Source organism: Kogia breviceps, chromosome 6 (genome assembly GCF_026419965.1).
Source record: "Kogia breviceps isolate mKogBre1 chromosome 6, mKogBre1 haplotype 1, whole genome shotgun sequence".
Taxonomy (NCBI): Eukaryota; Metazoa; Chordata; class Mammalia; order Artiodactyla; family Physeteridae; genus Kogia; species Kogia breviceps.
The window spans coordinates 30,430,185-30,455,423 of record NC_081315.1 but is presented as its reverse complement, the minus strand read 5'-3'; the positions used below and the strand labels follow the sequence as shown (position 1 = coordinate 30,455,423).

The 25,239-nt window shown below is 35.5% G+C and overlaps 1 protein-coding gene across 2 annotated transcripts in view; it reads left to right on the top strand.

The window, feature by feature from the left end:
• The window catches only part of LRBA (LPS responsive beige-like anchor protein), a 721,911-nt gene that overhangs the window by 143,842 nt on the left and 552,830 nt on the right, over nucleotides 1–25,239 (top strand). For both annotated transcript variants that reach the window (XM_059066707.2, XM_059066706.2), the window contains exons 22-27: nucleotides 17,515–18,576; nucleotides 19,546–19,721; nucleotides 20,569–20,722; nucleotides 21,130–21,310; nucleotides 24,433–24,560; nucleotides 25,041–25,148. In XM_059066707.2, the coding sequence (XP_058922690.1) occupies nucleotides 17,515–18,576; nucleotides 19,546–19,721; nucleotides 20,569–20,722; nucleotides 21,130–21,310; nucleotides 24,433–24,560; nucleotides 25,041–25,148 (1,809 nt within the window). The remainder of the gene's footprint in view (nucleotides 1–17,514; nucleotides 18,577–19,545; nucleotides 19,722–20,568; nucleotides 20,723–21,129; nucleotides 21,311–24,432; nucleotides 24,561–25,040; nucleotides 25,149–25,239) is intronic.

Sequence of the window (25,239 nt, the reverse complement as noted above, 5' to 3'; positions counted from 1 at the left end):
CAGATTGAATACAAAAACAGATATTAGAATGTAGCCATCTTCTATTAAACCAGAATTGAAAGAGATTTGCAAAAATATGAAATAATAGCATTCTGATTATTATTATTTTTGTTTTGAAAAAGTCATTTTTCAAAAAATATGTTATTTATATTAACATATACTGGGTTTATTGCTTTTTTGAAATGAATTAATATTTGTAAAATTTCATAGTTTTAATTTCTAATATGGTAGCTAGTAATAGACATACCCCATATAAATAAAGATTTTTGGGAGGTACCAGTGCTTTGGATACTGAGACTAAAATGCTTGAGAACTGCTGAAATGATAGGCTATTTAGGTCCAATAGCCTAGTCTCATCCACAAAACAAAAGAGTCAGACTTGGAGAAATCACAGGCACCTTTGAGCTATTGAGGATTTATGGCTAAATATTATATGCAGTCACCCGTCTATTTGTGTAAGTAATGAAGAGAACATGAGCTTTGGAGACAGGATAGTCTTGGGTTTGAATTCTGATTTACAGTAATTTTTAGTTGTGTAAACTCAGGGAAGTTTCTAAACTTTTCTTAACTATCGATGTCTAATCTAAAAATGGTAAATGTGGTAATATATGTGTATATCTGAAGTTAGGAGTTAATGAGTGAAATCACAGAAAATAGAATTAAATGACTATTTTCCTTTGTTATAGTTCTATCATTCCTCCTGTTAATTCTTTTGTTCTCATTCTTACTGCCAGCATACTAGTTAAGGCCCTAGTCACTTCATGTTTGGTATAAATACAGCTTTTAAAATGAAGAATTAATTACATCCAAAATAATTTGCATGGCATATATGCTATGAAGTGTTATAAAGGAAACTATGTGACTATCCGACTTAAAAAAGGTTCTCCCTGGGGCTTCCCTGGTGGCGCAGTGGTTGAGAGTCTGCCTGCCGATGCAGGGGACACGGGTTCGTGCCCCGGTCCGGGAGGATCCCACATGCCGCGGAGCGGCTGGGCCCGTGAGCCGTGGCCGCTGCGCCTGCGCGTCCGGAGCCTGTGCTCCGCAACGGGAGAGGCCACAACAGTGAGAGGCCCGCGTAACGCAAAAAAAAAAAAAAAAAAAGGTTCTCCCTTTCTAACACCCACCCTCCTCAACTCAAATCTAATCACCATTTTGAATTAGTGTTTATTATTCCCTTCTTGAAAAAGTTAAAAAAATGTATTCCTAAATAATATAATCTCTCATTTTACCTGTTTCTGTATTTTATGAAAGGGACATAGTACTGTGTGAACTCTTCTGTTACTTATTTTTTCTCATCAAACCTTTTGTCTCTAAGATTCTTTTTTGTTGTTATATATAGCTTTGCTTCATTCATTTTCACTGCTGTGAACTATTCAGGTGCTCAAAGGCAAAGGTTTTAATACCCCACTTCTCTCTTCTCTCTCTCCTTCTGCCCTACCCTCTTTCCTCCCACTTCCTCACTCCCTCTTTTCCCCCTACTTTCTTCCTCTTCCCAATCTCAAACTAATCACCACCCATCCCCCTGCATTGGCATTGACTGTGGGTACCTGGTGCAGTCTGTACTACCCTCTATCACTGCCTAGCTAGCTTGCTCCCTCTTTGCTTCTTCTCTGTTTCTTCTTTTACCCACCATCTCCTTCTTTCCCATCCCTCTCCTTCTCTTTGTTTTTCCCTCCAGTGTTCCTCCACCCTTTCTGTACCCCCTATCTTCTCTCTCCCCACCCCTCCCCAACCTCTTCTTTTTCTCTGTTTATATTTGTTTTGTCTCTGCTCCCTTACCCCCTCTCCCCTGTGTGTTGGTCAGACCGTCCATGGGCTCTCTTACTCATTTTCAGTCACTCTGTGTCTAGATCTTACTCCAGTGGCCCACCTCTTTTCTTCCCCTTTCTACCTTTATGTTTCTTCTTTTTGTTCTTAACACTCCTCCTTTTTGTTTTTCCTGTCTTCTTCTAGTTGAGTACCTTCAGTTTTACTACGAAAGATAGAAAGATGAATCAGGAACAGATCTTATCCTGAAAGAAGTTACTTTCTAATATGGGAGATAATACATGTACTGAAAGATAGGGCAGGAAGGAATGTGTCCTAGAAGAGAGATTCACAGTGAAAGGAGAGGGCCTTTGAGAGGTTTGTAGAATGGATGTCATTTGACTACAACCTTGAAGGGTAATAAATAAGATTTGGGTACGTAGAGGCTGGGGTGATGAGAATCACTGGTGGAGGAATTAGCATAAGCAAAGGTGCATAGATGATGTCCCTGAGGGAAAAGCATGTGGAATTGTTTGGTTTGCTTGGGGGTGTGTAAAGTACATGAAGAAGAGCAGTCATGTGTCATATAGGAAGTGTAGACTAGTATTTATTTAAGCAAGTATGATCCTTTAATAGCTCTCATATTATATTGTTGGTCAAAAGTGGCTGTTAATTGTAAGCTCTCAGCAGGGATGAGGGGTTTTATATTTTGTCATATCCCCCATAACTGTGTATAGTGCTGAGTGCTTGGCAGTTGCATGTTAAATATTTGTTTCAAATATTTGTTTCAGGAAGGAGGAGGAAGAACTACACCATCATTGTTTAGGGCTATTTGGTTCCACTGTCATGTGGCGCCATGCCACCCTGTGTGTGCCTTAGCACCTCAGTCTTCTCTCTTCCATGGTCCAGGAAATAGCCGTAGCAGCTGTCTTTAAATTACTTATGTCAGAATCTATGTCTGTGTCTATCTGAGTCTATGTCAGAGTCACATACAGTATGTTTTAGGACTCATCTCATCAGAGGAACTTGGGATGTACATCTTATAGTTTCTTGGACCCCACCTCAGAATCTTAATCTGAATCTTGTGGTATGTTCCTAGAAATCTGCATTTTAAAATAAGTCCTTCTTATGTACTCTAAATTTTGAGGGCCCCTCAGATTGTACAGGGAATTATTTTGACTAACTTTTATAAAATTATCCCCTTCCCACTTTCACACTAAGATGCTAATAATAATATACTCTTTAGAAAGCATAATGAAGATAGAAGAATTCTATGTAAATTAAATATGGACCCCAGTCATGACCCCTTAATACATTTTTTATCATAAAGGAAAATGTATTTTTTCTTTCTGGGAGCATATTTTAAGGCACAGAAAATGTTAAAGGAAGAAATATAAACTACTTTTCTTACAAAGTATCTGAAATCAGTATTTTTTAGACTCAAATTTATACACAACAAACCCAAAACAGGCTTTACATTTTCTGTGTGAATTTATATATATATAAAATTAGTTCATATTTTTCTTTACTCCAGTGACTTAGGGCTTTAAACAGATCTTAAAATCTTTGCAAGGAAAATAGTTACTTTATGGAGAGGCTTCTTTTGCCTTCTTTGAGCCAAGAACCAGTCTTTGACTCAAGTTTTAGGATTACAGTTATAAAATGGAGTAAACACTGATTAAGTTCATTGTATTTTGTCTGAGTAAAACTGCACCTGTCCCTTTTTGTTGTTAAAGTATACTTTAAAGAATAAGTGCTAAAGCTTTACTTTACTCTATGATGGGGAAATGAAAAACTTAAAGTTACAAGTTGCTTCTTGTGATTTTCACCTTTAATTTTAATGTTTCATAAATGTCTTTCAGTTTTATTTCTCTTATGAATTTTCTTCATTGATTTAAAAGCTTTTTTTTGCTTTAATGAAGTTTGTATAAAGTAATTTGAATGTAGCTATGTTAATTTTTTTTGAATTTTAATATCTTGATATCTGTTTTTAAAGTAAAATGGAAAACTTACCCTCTAAAGCTCTTCAAATAAATATTTAATAAAGTTTAGGATGGAGCTGAAGTGATTCAGTAAGTAGTTGAACATTTTGTAGCATGCTGATAAAAGTTCTGCTGAAATTATTGGAACCAAATTTTTTTCTCTGAAGATATTCTAAAGGTTTACAAATATTTTAATGCGTATAATATTGAAAAATGTATATTTTTTCCTTTTTGCAGTCATATAAAATCTTAGTATCACAAATTTATAACATGGTTCTTCAAAGAACTGGTGTGTAAAAAACTAACATTGCAGAATTGGATAGCTTTTGCAGAGTTACATCTGGATACATGTAGCTGCTATAAAAAGCCAAAGAAACTCAATTGCAATTTTATTGTCCAGTTTGATAGATATCCTGCCACCTTTGTAGCAGGGAAGCTGTTTGTCACTGTATCCCTCTCCTCCAACAGCTGAACTAGGTTTTATAAGCAGTAATGGGCTCTTCTAGTGTAACTGTACTTTGTGTGTTTTCTAGGTTTTATTATTCCTCTTTTTCTTTACCTTTTTTTTTTCTTTTTGGTACGCGGGCCTCTCACTGTTGTGGCCTCTCTCGTTGCGGAGCGCAGGCTCCGGACGCGCAGGCTCAGCGGCCATGGCTCACGGGCCCAGCCGCTCCGCGGCATGTGGGATCTTCCCAGACCGGGGCACAAACCCGCGTCCCCTGCATCGGCAGGCGAACTCTCAACCACTGCGCCACCAGGGAAGCCCTCTTTACCTTTTTTTAATACTTCAAATTGAACATTATCTTGAGTAATTAAATAAAAGTGTTTTCACTTGGTATGCTAAAATGCTTCTACTCTTTAATTGAAATTTAGATTAAGGCATTTAATATATTCTGAATTGTAAGACCTGTCCAAAACCATTTTTTTCTAAACAGATAAAACTAAAACTGTGTTTTGTCTAGGTGGCCTATATTGCCAAGGTAGAATCGATCTATGACATAAAATAATCAACAAGTAAAAGTTTTTTTTCACTTGACTTAAAGATATAATAGGACTTAGATTTTTTTCCCCAGATGATAAATTTTGGGTAAAGTATTTAGTTATCTTGGATTATTTAAATTATCTTTAGATGTTATTTGCTGTTAACAGTCTGATGAAATGGCTTAAACATAAATGTCAGTCATTTTATATAAGAAGAAAGTACAGTTTAGGTTGGGTAAAAAGCATGTGGAAATCAGTTTTGTTAGAATTCTCTAAGTGGTTTCTTAAAAATATTTTTAAAAATCACAAGCTATAAACTGGCAAATATAAACATGCCTGTGTGTATGTGTGAGTTTATGGTGTCTGTGTAATAAAATTAAAAGCTATGTATTCTTGTAAGAAATTTCAAGAGTTATAAAATGTTCATATTTCATGGATTGTCAGTATTTTATACTTAATTGCTAAAGTATTCGTTGGCTTCAAATTTTTTAAACAAATAGTATTTATTTATTTTTTTGTACAATAATATGTGTTCACTGTAGGAAATGTGGAACCTACTACAAATGTATACACACAAAATCCAGAAATCACCTCTTATCCAATCACCTGTGCATGACTTAATATTTTGGTGCAAGACTCTACAGTCTTCTGTATATAAATATACACATACATATAATTATTTTCTTATAAAATTATCATATTTATGTTATTTTACAGTACTCTTTCAGTTAATGATATACTTCTTACATGAACTTAATGGCTGCATATTATTAGGTATATGTATATTGCATAATATTATGGAGAAGTAAAGTTATGAGCAAAAGCTGCAGCTTTGATGTAACGTCTGAATGCTATCGGACCATATGTAATTCTAGGAAGGAATGATTAAGTGATTCAAGTTTACCTTTCATATTCTGGCATTCTCCAAAATTTGATTTGGAAAAATTGATGGAGGTGATATTTTAAAAATCTGTTGAGTTGTATTATAGTGTATTGCATATGCACTATAGGTTAATTTTCCCTTGTTTTTGAGCAGTGATGAGCCTGCTCCTGTATAACTGTCTCTTATTTTGTAGGATAAATTCCTAAAGTTCAAGAAGAAGGAGTCTGCACATGTTTTTAAAAGTTTTAGTAGGTATTGCTAAGTTGCTATCTAAAAACTTGTGTATGAATTTATATTCTAGCTTTGCACGAGAGTACCTGTCTGGATTGTTCTTAAGAAAATAAAATTGGTCAAGATTAATCTTTGTAAAAAAGAAAAGATTAGTAAGTTAGTAGCTGTGTGATATTATTTTATGTCGCTGTGCTTCCTATCTTCATGCATATAAATTGAGGGTTATGCTACCTATGATTTTAGGGTTGCTCTGAAGATTGTCTCAATATATGCCAGATGCTTAAAATAGTATACACTAAGCATTCTGTGTATCTCAGCTGTTGTGCAAGTATTTAAAAACATATCTGGTATTGCCCATCAAAATGAGCTTAACTTAGTATTTATTACATGTATATTTTTAGGCATGTTGTGGAATAGGGAACAATTATTGATTAGATGGAAATTTTCATATTGAAAGAAGTTTGAGGGAAGGATATTTCTTTAAGTAAATTTCTTTTAAATTAATTCTAGAATGTTTCCATGTGTTAGTATGATTTATAGAGATTAAGAGAATACTAAGTTGGTTGGAAGGCTTTCTTTAAATTGCATCCTCACTTGGTGTTAATAAGGAAGTATCGTTTAAAAATCATTTTATGAAAGAGTAAAGTTTGTTTTTATATTTACTAGCATTGCTTAGTAACAGAGGTGAGCTTCAGACCAAAAGTTGCAACTTTGATGTAACATCTGAATATCAGACCACTTAAAATTCTAGGAAGAAATAATTGAGTGAATTAATTTGCTTTTCATATTCTGGATTTCTCTAAAACTCTGTTCAGAAAAATTAGTGGAGGTAATTTTTAAAAAACACATTGAAATTAATTTAAAATGTAGTTGAAGAGAACCAGAGTCAGACAATAGTTAAAGCAGTAAAAGTAGATTTTATTCAGGAACTCTTGTAATAGGGGAAAAAAAGCCCTGAACGTAGAGATTGGCTTAATTCTGAATACAACAGGGAAAAATGGGGATTTTATAGCCACGGAGCAAGGTAGGAATGGGGGGAAGGGCTTCAGTTGATGGAAATTTAATAAGAGGAAACATGTGGGGTGGGGGAGATTCTGGTTAACCGGACTTTAACAGGACTCTTGCTGAAGACAGGCCAGGCTGATTAGATATCACCTGGGAGATGGTGGGGAATGAGGAACTGATCAGATGTCAGTGTGAACAGATATTGAGGATAGGTGATTCTCTCTAAACTGACCTAGGATTCTTGCTGAAACTCAGAGCTGTAGGTCTGACGAGGACAGAGGGCCCAGGTGAGAAGAGGATTCAGAGCAACCTTAGGAAAATTTGGTTCCGGAGAGAGTGTTTGTCAATATAAACAAAAATACAATTGTATTACTTTTAAATTTGTTTTTTTCCCTTCCTTGGCAGTTTGTATATAGGTATGTCCCATTTTTTGTTTTTCATTGTTATTTTTTTGTAGTGGGTTTATTTTAAGCTACATATAAGTAGAATAGTAGGATTTACAAGTCAAATTCATTAGAAAGTAATTTTTTAATTTGTGTTAAATCACAGAGTTGCCTTCTAAAAAGAATTTTTATTATTTATTTGGCTGTGTTGGGTCTTTGTTGCAGTGCGTGGGCTTATTGTGGTGGCTTCTCTTGTTGCAGAGCACAGGCTCTAGGTGCACGGGCTTCAGTAGTTGTGGCACACGGGCTTCAGCAGCTGTGGCTCACGGGCTCTAGAGCGCAGGCTCGGTAGTTGTGGTGCATGGGCTTAGTTGCTCCTCGGCATTTTGGGATATTCCCGGACCAGGGATAGAACCCATGTCTCCTACATTGGCAGGTGGATTCTTAACCACTGCGCCACCAGGGAAGTCCCACATAGTTGCCTTTTAAGCAGTGAATAAATAAAGCTTGCCCTTACCTGTATGATAAAATTTTGATTCCTTCTCATGGTTCACAAAGCCTTTAGTAGTCTAGTACCTCCTTGCCATTGACACTGCTTACACTGTTTTTATTGCTCATCACTCCTGGAAATGCTTTAATGTTACTGCTTTACCAAATAACTTCAGTGTCTTAAATGAACCATGTTCTTTCACCATCCATTCTTATACACGCCTTCCTAAATTCCTTCTGCATGGCATCTTCCCTTGCTTTTAATCCTTTTGTTTCCTCCATATGAGTAATCATTAATGAAGACCAAACTTAAATGTCAGCATCTTCTTGGTACTTCCATTTATTTCTAGGCACAATTAAGTAATTTCTGTATACTGCCAGTAGTATCTTGTATATATCTCTAAATTACAATTTGAACTACTTGAAAAAGTCTTTAAAATATTCCCAAAGGGCACACAAAAGGCATGAACAAATGGAAAAACGTATTTCCTAGGATAGGAAGACTCAACATCATAAAGTTATAATAACAACATTTCTTTAGGTTATTTTATAAAGTTAATGAAATCCCAAGAAAATACTAATTAATCATTTTTCTTTTGGTGGAGAAAAAACAGAGTAAGGTAATTATTAAGGTAATGTAAGACAAAATAAACCAGTAAAAATATCCAGGAAGACTCTGTAAACAAAAGTGAGGGGGACTAACTCTACTGAATACTAAAATACATTATTACCAAATGTCAATAATTAAAAAAATGTAGTATTGACATATGAAGAGATAGGCTGACCAGGGGAGTAGAAGAGAAAGTCCAGAAATATACAAAGTTCCATATAAGACTTTAGTATATTATAAAGGGAAAACTTGAGGTAGTCCATAAATATTGTTGGGATAATAGAGGATTAATCTAGGGGGAAAAAAGTTGGAGTATGAGGAAACTTAACATATGGATCAATTAAATGGGCTGTGATGGGGGTGGAGGGAGAAACAAAAGTACTTGAAGAAAACACAGATAATTCTTCTGTAACCTTGGAGTTTGTAAGAATTTTCAAAGTATAATTTAGAATCTAGAACCATTAAAGAGAAAAAAGACTAATTTTTTTACTACATTAAAACATATAAAATCCTTTGTGACCAAAAACCAAACAATACCATAAGCAAAAGTCAAAAGGCAAATGACAGATTTGGGAAAACTGGGATAACATTCCTAATATATAAAGTGCTCCTAGAAATAGATACGAAAACACAAACTAATAGAAAAATGAATGAAAGACATGATCAAACAACCCATAGAAAACTAAGTAAAAAGTACTTTAGATTTATGAAAAGACACTTTGTAAGGGACTATAAATTAAAACTATCCTGAGATAGTTCACCAAGATATATTAAGTGACAAAAGAAAGTGTGGAACAGTGTGTATAGTGGATGTTAGTGAGTTAAACAAGTGGGAAAGTGAGAATTTGTATTTGTATGTATATGCACAAAAATATTCTGGAAAGATACATAAGAAATTAATAACTGATTACCTGATAGTTGGGGAATTGTACAGGTGAGGACCAGTGGTGGGAGGGAGACTTTTACACTCTATACTGTTCTATATTTAAATAGTGTGAATTGTAGGACTTTCCTGATGGCGCAGTGGTTAAGAATCCACCTGCCGATGCAGGAGACATGGATTCGAGCCCTGGTCGGGGAAGATCCCACCTGCTGCGGAGCAACTAAGCCAGTGCGTCACAACTACTGAGCCTGCACGCCTAGAGCCTGCAAGCCACGACTACTGAGCCTGCGTGCCACAACTAGTGGGCTTCTGTGCCTAGAGCCTGTGCTCTGCAACAGGAGCAGCCACCACAAGTAGAAGTCCACACACCGCGTTGACGAAGAGTAGTCCCCGCTCACTGCAACTAGAGAAAGCCCACGCACAGCAACGAAGACCCAATGCAGCCAAAAATAAAATAAATAAATGAAAAAAAAATCATGTGAACTGTAGAGGAGAAAAACTTTTCCTTGACTGTCTTAAGGTCCCTGGCAGGACATGAAAATTAAACTAACAAAGAGAGATTATTAGGAGAAAAGTATGTGAATTTATTTAATATGTTTTACATGAAATGGGAGTCTTCATAAGGAAGTGAAGACCCAAAGAAACGGTTAAGCCTGAGTGTTCTTATACTAGGTTTGATGAAGGGTGGAAAGTCGTGGAAAAGCATGGAAGGACAAAGGGTATGAACTAAGAGTAGTAAACTGGGGGAAAATCATCAAGGCCTGTTTATTCGGATTCCTCTCGTCATACTTTTGTCTTTGAGATAAGGGTGCTCTTTTCCTCTGGGCTATAGGCCCCTCTCACATAAGAAGCTTCAGGGAGAAGGGGGAGATGAGAGAGTCCTTCTAGAACCTGGTGTTTCTATGATTTGCTTCGGGAAGGATGAAAAGGTCAGAGTCTTTTCTATACGTACTGTTTCTCATATTCCTTCATCTTAAAATAGTGTGCCAATGTGTCATAGTTTGGGGTAGTGTGTTCTGAATGCAAAGTATACTACCTATTCAAAAAATGTTTTTGAGCTTATTACATGAGGAGTGTATAGCACTTAGTACATATGTGACTTGTTTTCCTCACGGGATTGTTTCTCTTTGTCCTTTGTTATCGAATGTATAATGTTGTTTTCATGACTAATTCTTTTAGGCAGTTTTCTTAGGATAACCTAGGCTATATGCTTGATAACCCTCCAGTCAGGTTGTATTAGGGTAGCATTTAAGTGCTTAGGTTTGAACAGAACATTTAGATTTGTAACCAGGGTACTTTGCATAAAATAGATCAGTAAATATGTATAAGCTTATAAATATTTATAATTTGATTTTAACTGCTATATCTTTTATACCATTATTGTTGTAAGCTGTTGCAACCGAGTCTCTGTAAAATATCTCCTGTTGTGTGGTGGTGAGCATTTTGAGCTATGCTTATTGATATTCCATATGGGAAGATTCAGCTATTTTTATTTTTATTATTTTTAAAATATTTATTTATTTGGTTGCACCGGGTCTTACTTGTGGCAGGTGGGCTCCTTAGTTGTGGCATGTGAACTCTTAGTTGCAGCATGCATGTGGAATCTAGTTATCTGACCAGGGATTGAACCCGGGCCCCCTGCATTGGGAGCGTGGAGTCCCATCCACTGCGCCACCAGGGAAGTCCCTCAGCTATTTTCAAAGAAAAATATATCTTATTTATCAACTATGGAAAACTTGGTATCCTAAGAATTAGAAGTTAGCATATCATATACAGCTGGTATTTCCCAAGGAAAATAACATACAATGAAAGAGATGTATTTGCTTCCAAAAAGAAAGCCAGTTCCTAAATGTAGCTAACATTTAAAACAGTCTAAATTTTACAGGTTAAATTTTTTAATACATGGATTAATAATGTTAATCTCGATATATTGCATTCATCTTTTATCTCGTAATCAGTAAATTTGAATGTCAATTAAGTTGAAAGTAATGGCTGGGGCTTCCCTGGTGGCGCAGTGGTTGAGAATCCGCCTGCCAATGCAGGGGACACGGGTTCGTGCCCCGGTCCGGGAAGATCCCACATGCCGCGGAGTGGCTGGGCCCGTGAGCCATGGCCGCTGAGCCTGCGCGTCCGGAGTCCGTGCTTCGCAACGGGAGAGGCCACAACAGCGAGAGGCCCGCGTACCGCAAAAAAAAAAAAAAAAAAAAAAAAAAAAAAAAAGAAAGTAATGGCTGAAGAAATAGTTATTAGCTCATGAGTATCTTTAGTAGTTTATAGAAGTACTTTCCAAACATTACAAACAGCTATAGATTAGCTATCTAATGATTGTGAACATTAATAACTTGTCTTTTAGCTGAGTAATTTAGAACGGTATCTGGTAATTAATTAGGAATTATCAGTCACAAATACCTTTAGGAGAACGGTATCAAAAAAATTCACAACAGTGATAATTACTCAGTTGCCATTTAGCTTTTCAACTATTGGAGTAAATTAAAAGGAGATTTAAAAATCAACTTCAAAAACGTAAAAGCATTTCTAATATTCATATTTACAAAGGAAAGAGTTGGTTTGCTTAGGAAAGACAAAGCACTATTTTGGTACAGATTTGACTGCAAATCTGTTTATCACAAAAGGAAATCTATTCCTTGTGGCACATTAAGAATGTACTTTATGAAAGTGTCCATTGCTTTGAATTGAAATATGTATTGTAGAAACCATCTTCTTGTGCTTGAAAAATTAATGTTAAATACTATCTTTTAACCTGTCTTTTCCAATGGCCAGTTGAAAGTTTGTCTGCTGGTTATGAACGTAGTTAGAATTGAGAAAGAAATATATTACACAGACTTATATTTCACCTTTAGAATGAATGGTCTCTTATCAAATGGTTGAAAGACTAACTACGATGGCAGTCATGGAAGTTATAACTTAAGTGAATACTAGTAAGAGCATCATGGAGACAAATCTTTAAGAGAGAGTTTGTGATAGCAAAAATATGTATCTTCTATTGCCCCTGAAGGGGACATGAAAATCCAAGAGGAATTCCTCAGATTGTTTATAAACCAGCAGGAAAGATCAGTTCTATATATAATTGACTGTATGCTATTGCTACAGTAAGGTATTATGAAACTTTTGTTTCTATGATACCACTATGTTAGTAGCCTTAATAAAAGCATTAACATAAAAGTGTGAATGAATTTTTTTAGGATTCTTATCATTTTACACATTTTTTCTGTTAAGTTTGTATCCTATTACCTAATAATAAAAAAATATATATAGTAGTATTTAGACGTAAGTTTTGGAAATGTCCATTAAATCCCTGTTGTACACCATTTTAAGATGATGATTGACATTCATCATAAAAATACATTGGGCAGGTATAGTCATAGGGTTTTGAAATTTTACTGTACTGTTTTAACATCCTGAATGAGTTTTATAGTGGCAGTAATGTAGGTTCTAACTCTTCAGTTTCAAGTCTGTTTTATTCATTCTTCAGAACAGTGCTCTTTAGTATAGGAGCATACTTGGGTTTGAAATGGATTGCAGTGTTTTTGCTGATAACTGTCTTTTGTGATAGTTGTATTAGTTGAACTAGGGAGGTGGCAGTCCCCCCTCACATTAGGAGTATCACTTGGTCTTGTCATAGGATGAAAACTTATCCTTACTCTACTAATTATCCAATGTCTCAGTTTATTTGGATTTATTTTTAATTTCAATCACCAGAAGTTTTATTTTTTCATTTGCATTCTGCCTCTTCAGACTTTGTTGATTTTTTACTTATGTGTTTTTCCAGACATTTGCAATGGTTCTGTCTGTTTCTATCACTTGGTACTTTGTGATGTTGGCTCAGAATACACTTACATTGTTAAAACATTTGTGATTCTTTTCACTTAATACCCCTGTTTCATCTTTCATTATTATCATTATTTATACATTTACTTATTTTATTTTTGGCTGTGTTGGGTCTTCATTGGTGCTCACGGGCGTTCTCTAGTTGCAGCGAGCGGGGGCTACTCTTTGTTGTGCTGCTTGGGCTTCTCATTTTGGTGGCTTCTCTTGCTGTGGAGCCCAGGCTCTAGGGCGTGTGGACTTCAATAGCTGTTGCACGTGGGCTCAGTAGTTGTGGCGCACGGACTTAGTTGCTCTGCGGCATGTGGGATCTACCCGGACCAGGGCTCAAACCCATGTCCCCTGCATTGGCAGGCGGATTCTTAACCACTGCGCCACCAGGGAAGTCCTCATCTTTCATTATTTAAATGTAATTGATTCAGTCTTATTTCCACATATCTGTGATCATCCAGACTTATTCTGAGTAGTTTTTTGGATTTTCAGAGGTTACATCTTGGAGCCAAGCACACAGGCTTAAACTCTCACTGAGACAGGAGACAGGGCACCATCATTCTTGATGTTCATGTTTGAAAGAAATGTCTCCAGTGCCCCCGGGAAAGATATCCTAGGGATGCTAAACTAGAAAGAGGCTTATTATCTTTAAAAAAAATTTACATACATCTCCAGTTACCCCAGAAAGTATTTCCAACTTCACGTTTTCTAAAGGAAATGCTAAAGAGGAGAGAGGGAGTTTTCTTTCCCTTTTTGCACCAGGGAACATGTAAAATATGAAATTTTCTAGGTTTGTATTTGCCCTTGTACTACCCATTTTAGAGAGAAAAAATATGAGCAGCAGGGGAAGTCAAATGACTAGTGTAGAATCACATAAGAGAAATGAAAAACGTGTTTAAGAGTTAGATGAGGAGCTCTCCCAGATAGTAGAACCCAAAGACAAAGGGATGAAAAATAGAGAAATGGTAAGAAAATTAGAGGACCAATCAGTGCAATCTCAAAAAATAGAAATCCCGGAAAGGGAGAACAGGGGAAAAAGAGGGGAAGAGGGTATAAAGTATTCAAGAAAATTTCCCAGAACCAACAGATATTTGTTACTAGACTGGAAGGGCCCAGTGGGTATATTTAGCACAGTGGATCAGAATAGACCAGTGGCAAGAATCATTGTGGAATTTCAAAGCACTAGGAACAAAGAGAAGACTATAAAATTTCACGAAAAAGAACAAAATAAGTCATATGAAGTATCAGGAATCAGAAAGATCTCAGACTTCCCAACAGTAAGCACAGAAATAAGAAGGCAGTGAAGAAATACCTTTCGTGTTCTGAAGGTAAATGTTTTCCGACCTACAATTTTATCTGACTTTTAAGTATGAAGGTAGAATAAATTTACTTTTAGGTCTCAAAAATTTCAAGCAGACACTGGAGGATATACTGCACCAAAAGGAGGGAATAAAACAAAGAGGAAGATATGGGGTATAGGAAACAGGCGAAAGATGAAGGGGATCTCCAAGACTGTAGTGAAGGGAGGTCCCAGAATGGCAGCTATGTAGCAGACATATGACAGTCCATCTAAACTGGAATAGTTTGCCTTAAGATACAGATATAGGGGGAGCTATTATTATTGAAATGCCAGATGCCTTTGTAACATCTTTTTAAAGCCTGAGGACAAATTACCCACATGAGATGGGCTCACGTTCTCATGACTACTAGTCTTCACGATGTGGCGATTAGTTCCTATTCTCTCTAGTCTTACTGCCTTGATCACCTGAAGATTCTCACTTCACCCCTCAAAAATGTGGTCCTCTTTGTTCTGCTTCTGAGAGTAGAATAGTGAGCTTAGAATTGGAAAATACAATATAAAATAGTTTTCTTCTTGGACCTTATTTATGCCAAATACCCACTACCTGGCCCCCACTAGGCCTCAAAAATTCTCTTATACTGTATATTTCCCAGTGTTTCCTAATGACCTTGCCTATAGACTTCCCAGAAATAGCCTTATATATCCTCTTAGAGAAGCTGGAGCTGGCTCCAACACACAGATTCTGTGTAGCTTGTCTTCTCCTTGGAGCCTTTCTTTGTTGTGGCAATATTGGCCTTTCTTTTACAAAACTAGCTAGGTTTATGGTATACTTAGTTTCTTAGTTTATAGGTAGTAAAACTATTAAAAAACAAGTAGGAAATAGTTAATAGAAATGCCAGGGTACTGATTTCTTCTTGATAGGGGTGGGGAGATTGGGAGCACAGTTGGGGATGGGCACATAGGTGAACTGTGAGGTAGTAATAGTGTTCTGTTTCTTTGATGTGGGTATAGGTACATGGGATTAAAAAATTACTCTTTAACCTGTACCTATAGATTGTATATATTCATGTTTATTGATATATTTTATAATAAAAATTTAAAAAATCCTTAATTTGAATAAAATCAAATCCAATGATTATTCAAAACTAAACTCATTTTTATAAGACTGTTGTATTATACATTATATGTGTATCAGAATAAAATTCAGTCTTTAACATAGTCTATACTGCTCTACAATCATGATCTAGCCAATGGCTGCATCTTTGACTTTATCACCTACAGTTCTCTGTGTGATGGGTTCTTATTGTTTCTCAAACGTACTGAGCTTATGTTGGCTCCAGGGCCTTTGCATTTGTTCTTCTTTTGGCCTGAAAGTCTTTTCATTACATGATATTCATGAAACTTGCTCTCTCACTTTATTCTTGTCTATGTTCAAACATAACATTTCCAGAGACCTTTCCCAGTTACCCTAGTAAAACATACCCTCCCATCTAGACTGTCATCTTCAGTTACTCTCTATCTCCTTTTTTTCTTCAAATCTCTTACTATTACTTGACATTATCTTATATATTTACATGTTTATTTTTCATCTACTCCATTAGAATACAAGCACCATGAAGGTAGGAACATTTTGTTTTTCATCACACAGTGTCTGGCTTACTGTAGATGTTCAGTAAAGTTTTCTTGAATGAACAAATGAGGCATTGGTCAATTAAAATAAAGAACATAGTTCAAAGAAGATATCAGCCTTCTGGGTGTAAAAGAAATTGATATTTCGTTAATGTTATTGTGCCATTTTACTCTTTAGTGTTGAATACATGCATTTCATTTTGAAATATTCAAAAAAGTTCCCCACATATTTAAAATTAGGAAAGTGTTTATTTCTAAACATTTTTATTTTTAGCTATACCACATTATGGCAAGAATGTACTATATATGTAATGAGCAAAGGCTAGTTAATAGCTATGGAAGGAACTGTGTACATTGTGCATTATTTATAATTTTGTTTGCCTTGTACCCACATGGATACATATCTGTGATTCAAAAAGGCCTGTGAATCTTTGGACATGAAAAATCATCTTTTCTTCTTTTGTTATCATCTATTACCATCCTCCTATACTAGGGCTCAATAAAGGTTTGTTGACTAAAAGGTTCAATTTACTATGTATGTTATATAGGTTACATAAACAAACAATTCTAGCATTGATAGACTGTAATTGTGCTTTTCCCTTCTGCATGTATTATACTTTTATTTTTTTTTAGAGGTGTTACCATTGAAATTTACTAGCAGCAGTCACAGAATAGTGGCTAGAATATAATAATGCTTGATAAGATAAGAAATTCATAAACCTTTTGACATTGAAAATCACAGCACTGTCTTTTACACTTTAACTGTAAAAGTTTTCCATTTATTTGGGTAGAAGTCTAATAAGCATGATAGGAGGATGTTCACAGTGCTGAATACATAGTAATCTCTTACATACAGCATGCAAGTGGAATGAATGGTTGTGTGGATGGATGAACTGGAACTTTCAGACCATTTGTGATCAGTCCAGCTTTCAAAATTATGGTTGACCTTAGGGGAAGGGTTGGATCTTTTTATTTCATTGCTAAAAGAATTTGTATTCTTTAGCTTAGTAAGAGAAAGTTTTAGTAGCTTAATAAGTATATAGAGAGCTGCTATAATATATATAATATCTAAGTGTGTGATTTGCATCATATATGAAGTGAACATAATTGATATTTTTGATCTCTGCTGAGGATAAATCATGGGGAAATGGGTTTTCATAGCATTTGAAGCAATATATTATGTGGTGCACAAAGCACTTCCCAATGGTACATAACTTAGATCCTGGTACAAGCTGTAGAAGTCAGTAGAATAATGTACTCTTTTCCTATATTATCTGTCTTTAAGAATAGGCTAAATAACTATATTCTTGTTATTGTTTGATGCCATGCTACCTGTTAGCATTAAGATTAGCTATGAGTTTTTGACTGTTTAGATTTTTGTGATTGACTAACCTTTTATTTATCATTCTATAAATAAAGATATTACAGGAAAGTTGTCTTACTGCATTATATAAACCATATCCTTGAAAAATTAAATATTTTTATTTTATGTTCTGTATGCTCTGTTCTTTCTTTTTTTTTGCATGTTTTGACTGCTTGTATGTTTTTCATGTAGGTCACTTTTGAAATACATAAAGAAAACCTTGCCAATATATTTAGGGAACACCAGGGAAAAGTTGATGAAGAAATAGGGCAGTGTTCTTCAAGTCCAGTTCAAGCAGTCTCTGGCACTAGCAGGGATGTTAATGTTTCAGTAGGATCCCAGCAATCGGATACAAAGGATTCTCCTCCTTCTTCTCATATCACCAGAACTAGTGATGAAAAGTCAAGCATTGGGAAGACAAGTTCAGTAGAATCTGCATCCAATGTTGAACTGCAAACTCACAATACATCTAATGAAGAAAGGACAACTGTGCAAGAAAATCAGGAGTTACTGGATGAAGTCCCTTTAGAAGAAACACTGATAAATGAAACAATTAATGCAGAGAGTTTAGAAGGATCTTCTGACATAATAGAAGCTGTGACTGTTTCCTCTGATTCTTTTAAAACAACTGGCAAAGATATAATGACTGTCAATGAAGTAACTGCTTCCATAAGTTCTCCTTCAGAAGAGGATGTTTCAGAGGTGCCAGAATTATTGGATAAGTCTGTAGTGGAGGAAGAAGAAGATGATGATTATGTAGAACTGAAGGTAGAAAGTATTCCTACTGAGGAAGCCAGTCTACCTACAGAGCTCCAAGATAACAGTTTGTCTCCAGCTGCTTCTGAAGCCAGTGAAAGAATGGACATGTTTAGTAATGACCACAAGTTAATATTTCAAGAGGAAGAACCTGTAAGTAAGAAACAAACTGACACTGAAACTCGAGATCCTAAAGATTCTGCAGTCTTGACTATGACAGCATCAGGGTCTTCAGCTACCTCACCAGGAACTACTGCTTCCCAAGCAACTGTTCAATCAGATGTTGGTCAGATGCTGGAGGTAGGGGAGAAGACTAACCTCACCGGAGAAACCAAACTACATAGTGATTCTAATAGTAGTATCTTTGAGTCTCCTGCTACTTCTGAGCAGAGGATTGCTAAGTTGGATGTTTCCAGTGTTGCTACAGATACTGAGAGATTGGAATTGAAGGCCACTACAAACATGGAAGCATCTCAGCGTCATCAGCCTGTGCTTGAGGTGATTATATTTATTACCTTCTTGAAGTGTATTTGCATTGAGTTGAAATAGAACAAGTGTATATAGACTTAGATTTTATTTTATTTTAGTTTGGAATTGGTTCATAACCTATTTGCAATTACATAAATGCAGTGAATGTGAAGATTATTATCTTTAGCACAGGATTTGGCCTTCAGTATGAGTTTGTTAAATGGCAGCTTTTATTATTATTTTCACCACAGTATCATCAAAAGTTACTGCTTTCAAGTTTCAGTGTTAGTGTATTTTTAGCTTATAAAGCAAACATTGGAAATACTTTTACCCTTTATTTGATGACCCAGTCATAGGACATTAGTTTTTAAGCAGAATCTAGGACTACCTTCCTGCAAAACCACCTGCCAGTATATAATTTTATGTACAAAGTATGTGGTTTAAGATTGTTCCATGAGGTCTGTTTACTTTTATAAGAGACAGGAGCCTTCGTGCGATCCAGAGACACAGCTTTCTTCCTTACCAGTGTCTCAGAGAGATTCATGACACCACTGTGGTTGCATGTTGTCATTTCCCACTTTAATCAACTCTTATTGCTCCTCCTCCTCCTTTTTTTGTTGGTTTGGTCTTCATTCTGTTGTCTGTATTTTTGTTTTTTCTTAATTCTAGCCTATTTATAATCCAGCTATGGCTTTTCTTTTATGTCGGTATTCAAAACCAAAAGCTTCTTGATTCCTTTATAAAATGTTGCATTAGCTGGTGATAATACTAACATGGTTCCTGACCAGTTACTGCTGCATTGTGCTGATTTCGCATTTTTTAAATCTCTGCGCTTTAAATGTATTAATGTTATTACTCATTGATAACTTTTCTCTGATTTAGTCCCTTAGTATCTTAAAATGTGAGTATTTGTTAGATGAATTCCATAGCATCTATTAAGTTATTAATGTCTACCTTTGAAGTTGAACTTATTTTATTCTTTTTAACTTTCTCTATTAGATGTCAAGGCAACAGGAGCAGCCAGGGCAAGGAACAGCACCAGGTGCAGTTAATGGACAAAGGAGGGATTCCAGGTCTATGTTCCGTATTCCAGAGTTCAAATGGTCTCAAGTGCATCAGCGTTTGCTCACTGATCTATTATTTTCAATAGAAACAGACATACAGATGTGGAGAAGGTTTGTCCATATGTTTATTATAGAAGATGTATATAAATTTTAGTGTTTGTTTTCAAAGAAATTTATATAGTTGACATTTTGCAATTAATTTCAGTCATTTGCTTAAAAAGTAGGATATAAATTATTTCTGTGGTAGGGTTTTATTGAATTAATGTTTATTCTCATATAAATGAGGCACCATATTTAGAGTATAAAAACTTGAAAATTTTTCTTTTAAAAAATTTGCTGCATACTTTACAGCATATAATATAGCATATAATTTGCCTGAATGTAGGTCTACCTAGTGGGTTTATTTCTAGAAGCAGTAAAAAAAAAGAAAATTGGGATTTATGTAAACATCTAATTTTCCAATGTACTTTTAGTATAAAGAATCTGTGTATTTCAGATTATACTCCATTGTATGATTTATGATTTTAAAAGGGCCTAATGTGTTTATTGTTATTTGTATACTACTCTTGTTTAAAAACATTTCATGGCATTGTCTAAGAAAATGTTATTAGAAAATTCATTTTTAATAGCACATTTAGCACCATTTACCTCTTAGTTTTTGCCACTGCTTAATTTTGTTCCTGGTTAAGGATGATTTAGTTCAACTTTTATATTAAGTGTAAGATGAATAGTGTTTATATTTCAGCACTGAAAAAGGGCATGTATAGTAACTGCTGATATGGAATGGTCTACATCTTCTAAGGAAGTGTACACCCTCCAAAATGCTTCCTGCATCATTATCTTTCCTCAGCTTTCAAGATGAAGCAAAAGCACCTTCTTATCCTCCCTCCCCTCAAGTAGGCAAACTGTGATTTCCTTTTTTTAGCTTTATCAGTAAACATCATTTATCTTTGGACAGCCATTCTACAAAGACAGTAATGGACTTCGTGAATAGCAGTGATAATGTCATCTTTGTACACAACACAATTCATCTCATCTCTCAAGTGATGGACAATATGGTCATGGCTTGCGGGGGTATACTGCCATTGCTTTCAGCTGCTACGTCGGCTACAGTAAGGACTTAACTCCTATATAAAGTTGGTGTGAAAGCATGACTTATGCATTCTTATTGATTAAAACTTGAATGTGGTTGTTACTATACATCATAGGTTCTGTAATTCAAAAGCAACAGAATCCTTTTATAATTACTTGAAAGGACCTTAGAATCTATTCCAGGAATGAAGGGACTAAAAAGAATGTTTAATTATTAGGGATGAATGAGTTAGTGAAGAATATGACTGACATTGTTTCACCCGTATATATGCTTTTTTTTTTAGATGAAATGATAAGGAAATCCCTCTGTTGAAGTAGATTTGTGAAAGCCTGGTTTTTTGTAAAATTTAGAAATCTGGGGAATATATCTCATAAATTGGATTTTTATCAGAATATAAATGTAAATGTCAAACTTTATTCCTTACAGCATGAGCTGGAGAATATTGAACCTACTCAAGGCCTTTCAATAGAAGCCTCTGTGACATTTTTGCAGAGACTAATCAGCCTTGTGGATGTTCTTATATTTGCAAGTTCTCTTGGCTTTACTGAAATTGAAGCTGAAAAAAATATGTCATCTGGAGGAATTCTGCGGCAATGTCTCCGACTGGGTGAGCTGTTAAAACCCATTACTTAGGAATTTACTTAAAAAATTTTCAGTGATCCAGACATATTAAATTGAGCATTGTCTTTTTCCTGTTGGTGGGAAAAAGTGTGCTAGGCAATTTGTCTTATGCTACTTTTTGACCTCCAAAGAGTGAAGGACTGTGTATGTACTGGCTATAGTAGTGCTTGTGAAGGTAATAGATAGAGGAGGAGGACGTGTTTTGAAAATTCTGCATTGATTCTGGTCAGCATTACTTCTTCTCCGCGCCCCCCCCGCAATCTCTTTTTGCTTTAAAGTAGTGCTTCTCAAATTTTAAGATGATTCATACACACGGATCACCAAAGGATCTTGTTGAAATGCTGATTAGATTGTTTAGGTCTGGGATGAGACCTAAAATTGCCTTTCTGGCAAGTCCCAGGTAATGTTGATGCTGCTTCTCTTACAAACACACTTGAGTAGCAAGGTTCTAAACCAGCATCATTCAAGTATAGCCTTTATCCAAATAAGCTGTGATAATTTGTTAAAGCAGTTAGTAAGATTATTAAATCTCTGCTCTTCTCCTGGAGGCAGTTCTTCCTTAGGTGAAAGTTAAGGTAAATCAAACGAAGTTTTAATGATATCTGACCTTCCTTAGGTGAAGAAGAAAATTTTTTCTCTATGCAGAAGGTGTCCTGTATCTAGTCATAAATACTGAGACTTTGTTAATGATTTGCTTATTAAATGGAGAGAAGTAGGTGGAGAAATGGGGACCAAAAAATGGAAGCAAAATCTTTAGGAACCATGGCCATATGAAGACAAATTAGAAATAAGGCACCTATGAAAATATAATACCAACAGTGCAAAATCTAATTAGTTAATGAAGTATTTCCCCATATTTAGCAAGAATATCTGTTACATAAACAGATGTATTTAGATTTTTTTTTTTGTACAATAATTATTTTTACTCAAAATGCTATTCAAAATACTTTTAGACTTAGGATGCTCTAAAGTACTTGGTATACTATTTTTAGGGAGTTTTAAAAAAATTTTAATTGAGAGAGATCGAAACGGTAAGCACAACAAAACAAAAGCTATCATTTATTGACTACTGTCATATGTCATTGCTGATTTTCACGAGTCACCAATCATTTTCTTCCAGCCATTCATTCATTTGTATTTTCTTCCTTTTATTCATGAGGAAAATTGAGATCAAAGAAATTAGGAAATTTGCCAAAAATTTAAAAGCTCTAAATTGGTAGAGCTGGAATCTGAATATAGTTTAACTAATGTTCCTACTCTTTCTGTTATAGGATACACCCTTAAACTTTATATCAGTAATATAACTAAAATATTTAGAACCCATTGCTTTTGTATATGCCATTATAAAAACCTTTCCATTTTCCTAAAAAGAGTGTACTTTTGGAATTGAAAGTACAAGACTATACTAACAGTGCTTCACTATACTCAAGAAGTATTAGATTCAGAAGCTAGGGGAATACTGTATCTCCCTCATTTTCATAACTGTAGAAGAAAATAAAGAAATAATTCAGTATACTCCAGCACCACATGTTCTCCTTGTTTAGGATCACTTAATAGAATATGGTAAGCTTAGTAAACAGCTTATGGTAAACCAAACAGCTTATGGTAAACCAAATTTTTTTAAAAAATTAATTAATTAATTTATGGCTGCGTTGGGTCTTCGTTGCAGCGTGCGGGCTTTTCTCTAGTTGTGGCGAAGTGGGGGCTACTCTTCGATGCAGTGCGTGGGCTTCTCATGGTGATGGCTTCTCTTGTTGCAGGCTCTAGGCTTCAGTTGTTGTGGCATGCAGGTTCTAGAGCACAGGCTCAGTAGTTGCGGTGCACAGGCTTAGTTGCTCCATGGCATGTGGGATGTTCCCAGACCAGGGCTTGAACCCGCGTCCCCTGCATTGGCAGGTGGATTCTTAACCACTGCGCCACCAGGGAAATCCCGGTCCAAATGTTTTGATCCCTGGTCTCCTCACTTCTGTTTTCCTGAAGTTGGGGTTGAGAAGGTAGGATGGCAACAGTAAGAATAAACTGTGCTACTGAAATTGATTGATACTAGGCATTCGAATGTGGTTTTAAACTTTGTAATACAGACCCAAACTTGATTTGATGCAACCTGTGACAAAAGTAGTGGGAAAGTTATTTTCCTGGGCCTGACTCCAAATTTGACAGACTTGTATTCCATATTCTCTCTCCCTCCCTTCTTCACTGTGTTCCTTCCCTTTTCCCAACTGTTGTTGCTCTCTTTCAGCACCTTTCTCAATACTTTCCCTTTTCAGTTCTGTGTGTGCTAGCCTATGATAGTCTGGTGGCAGTTAAGGTCGTTATCACTTAAGTTTGCTATTTTGTTCCTGATTTGCTCTCTCACTCTTGTTGAGACAAATACCTTCAGTGCTACCAAATTGGTTGGGAATTGAGATGATTACATGGTATCAATTCATAGTCAATTGTGTATTACCTAATTTGTTACTTAAAATTCAAAATTAATTTCTAAATAACTGAGTTAACTGCCTAAGTGAGATGTTTAGAGAGGTAATTTTAGACTGTTTATTAATCACAATCTCTTTTTTGTCCCCTGCCTTTTAAACAGTTTTAATGAAAGCCAGTAAGAGGTAGATCCTATAAATATTCCTTTTAATGCTATACCCTCTCTCAGTCTCTATTAATATCATGCTGTAATGATAAAAATTTTAAGAAAAACATGCAAGTTTCTAGTTTAACTCTTGTACTTTAATGAAGGTAATAGAAGGTTATTTTACCCTGGACTAGTTGATGGCAATGTGATTTACTTTCTACTTTCTTACACCTTTAAAAAAAATTCTTTTCTTCCTTATCTTTTCTTCCATAGAAGATTATTTCAAGTAGCTTATGTGAGATCTAAGAAACATATAGTGTTTATTAAGGTTCCTGAACTGATTCTCTTTTAGCAGTGGGCCCTAACAGAGTAGCTAACAAAGTCAGAAAACAAACAGTGCGTGATAAAGCCCAGGGACATTTTAGAAATTTGCTGAAGGTAATGTTTCAAAAATCTTATGTAACTCGTATAGGTGAGTTTTGTCAGTCTCCTAATCTTAAATATAAATTTTTCTTGCCCAATTTTTTCCTTAAAATAAATTACAGTGTGTGCAGTGGCAGTAAGGAATTGCTTAGAGTGTCAGCAGCATTCACAGCTGAAAACTAAAGGCAAAGCAGGAAAAGTCCAGAAAACAGCACACAGCCTGATTCCCATGGGGAAATCTGCAGCAAAGGTAAGCATACAGAATAATTAATTAAATAAAAAAACATTCTCTTATTTTACGATTAAGATCTTAAATTTATTTGTTCATTTCAACATAAAGTTAAATAAACCTGACAGAGGTCCTAAAATAGTTATTTTAGTCTGTGGACATAACCTTCAAATATTTGTGTTTAAGTATACAGTAAAGATTTGCTTATACTTAATCTTGTCTGCTTTTCCAAATGTTTACTTTCCTTGTGTCCATGATACCTTTTCCTTCAAGTATGTCAATTTGTGTTTCACGTACTTGGTGAGTTAGCATGCAGTTTCTTTTTTTCCTTCATGACTCCCTTCTACATCCCCCACCCCCGTCCTGACACCCAAAAATAGAAGACAGAAAGAAGTAGGAAAATAAACTGGGAAAAACAACATTATAGCCTATGGAATACTGTGTTTATTTTTTAAAAATGTCTGTGTAATGTATATATTTATATTTTTTTGTCTTAAATAGAGTCCAGTGGATATTGTAACTGGTGGTATATCTCCAGTAAGAGATTTTGACAGGCTCCTACAAGACATGGATATTAATCGACTTAGGGCAGTTGTCTTCAGAGACATAGTAAGTTACAGGATTTCTTTTACATATTCTCTTAGCTGATACATATTTCCTCTGAGGCCCAAAGTATTGAGAGTGAACACTCTTTGTGATA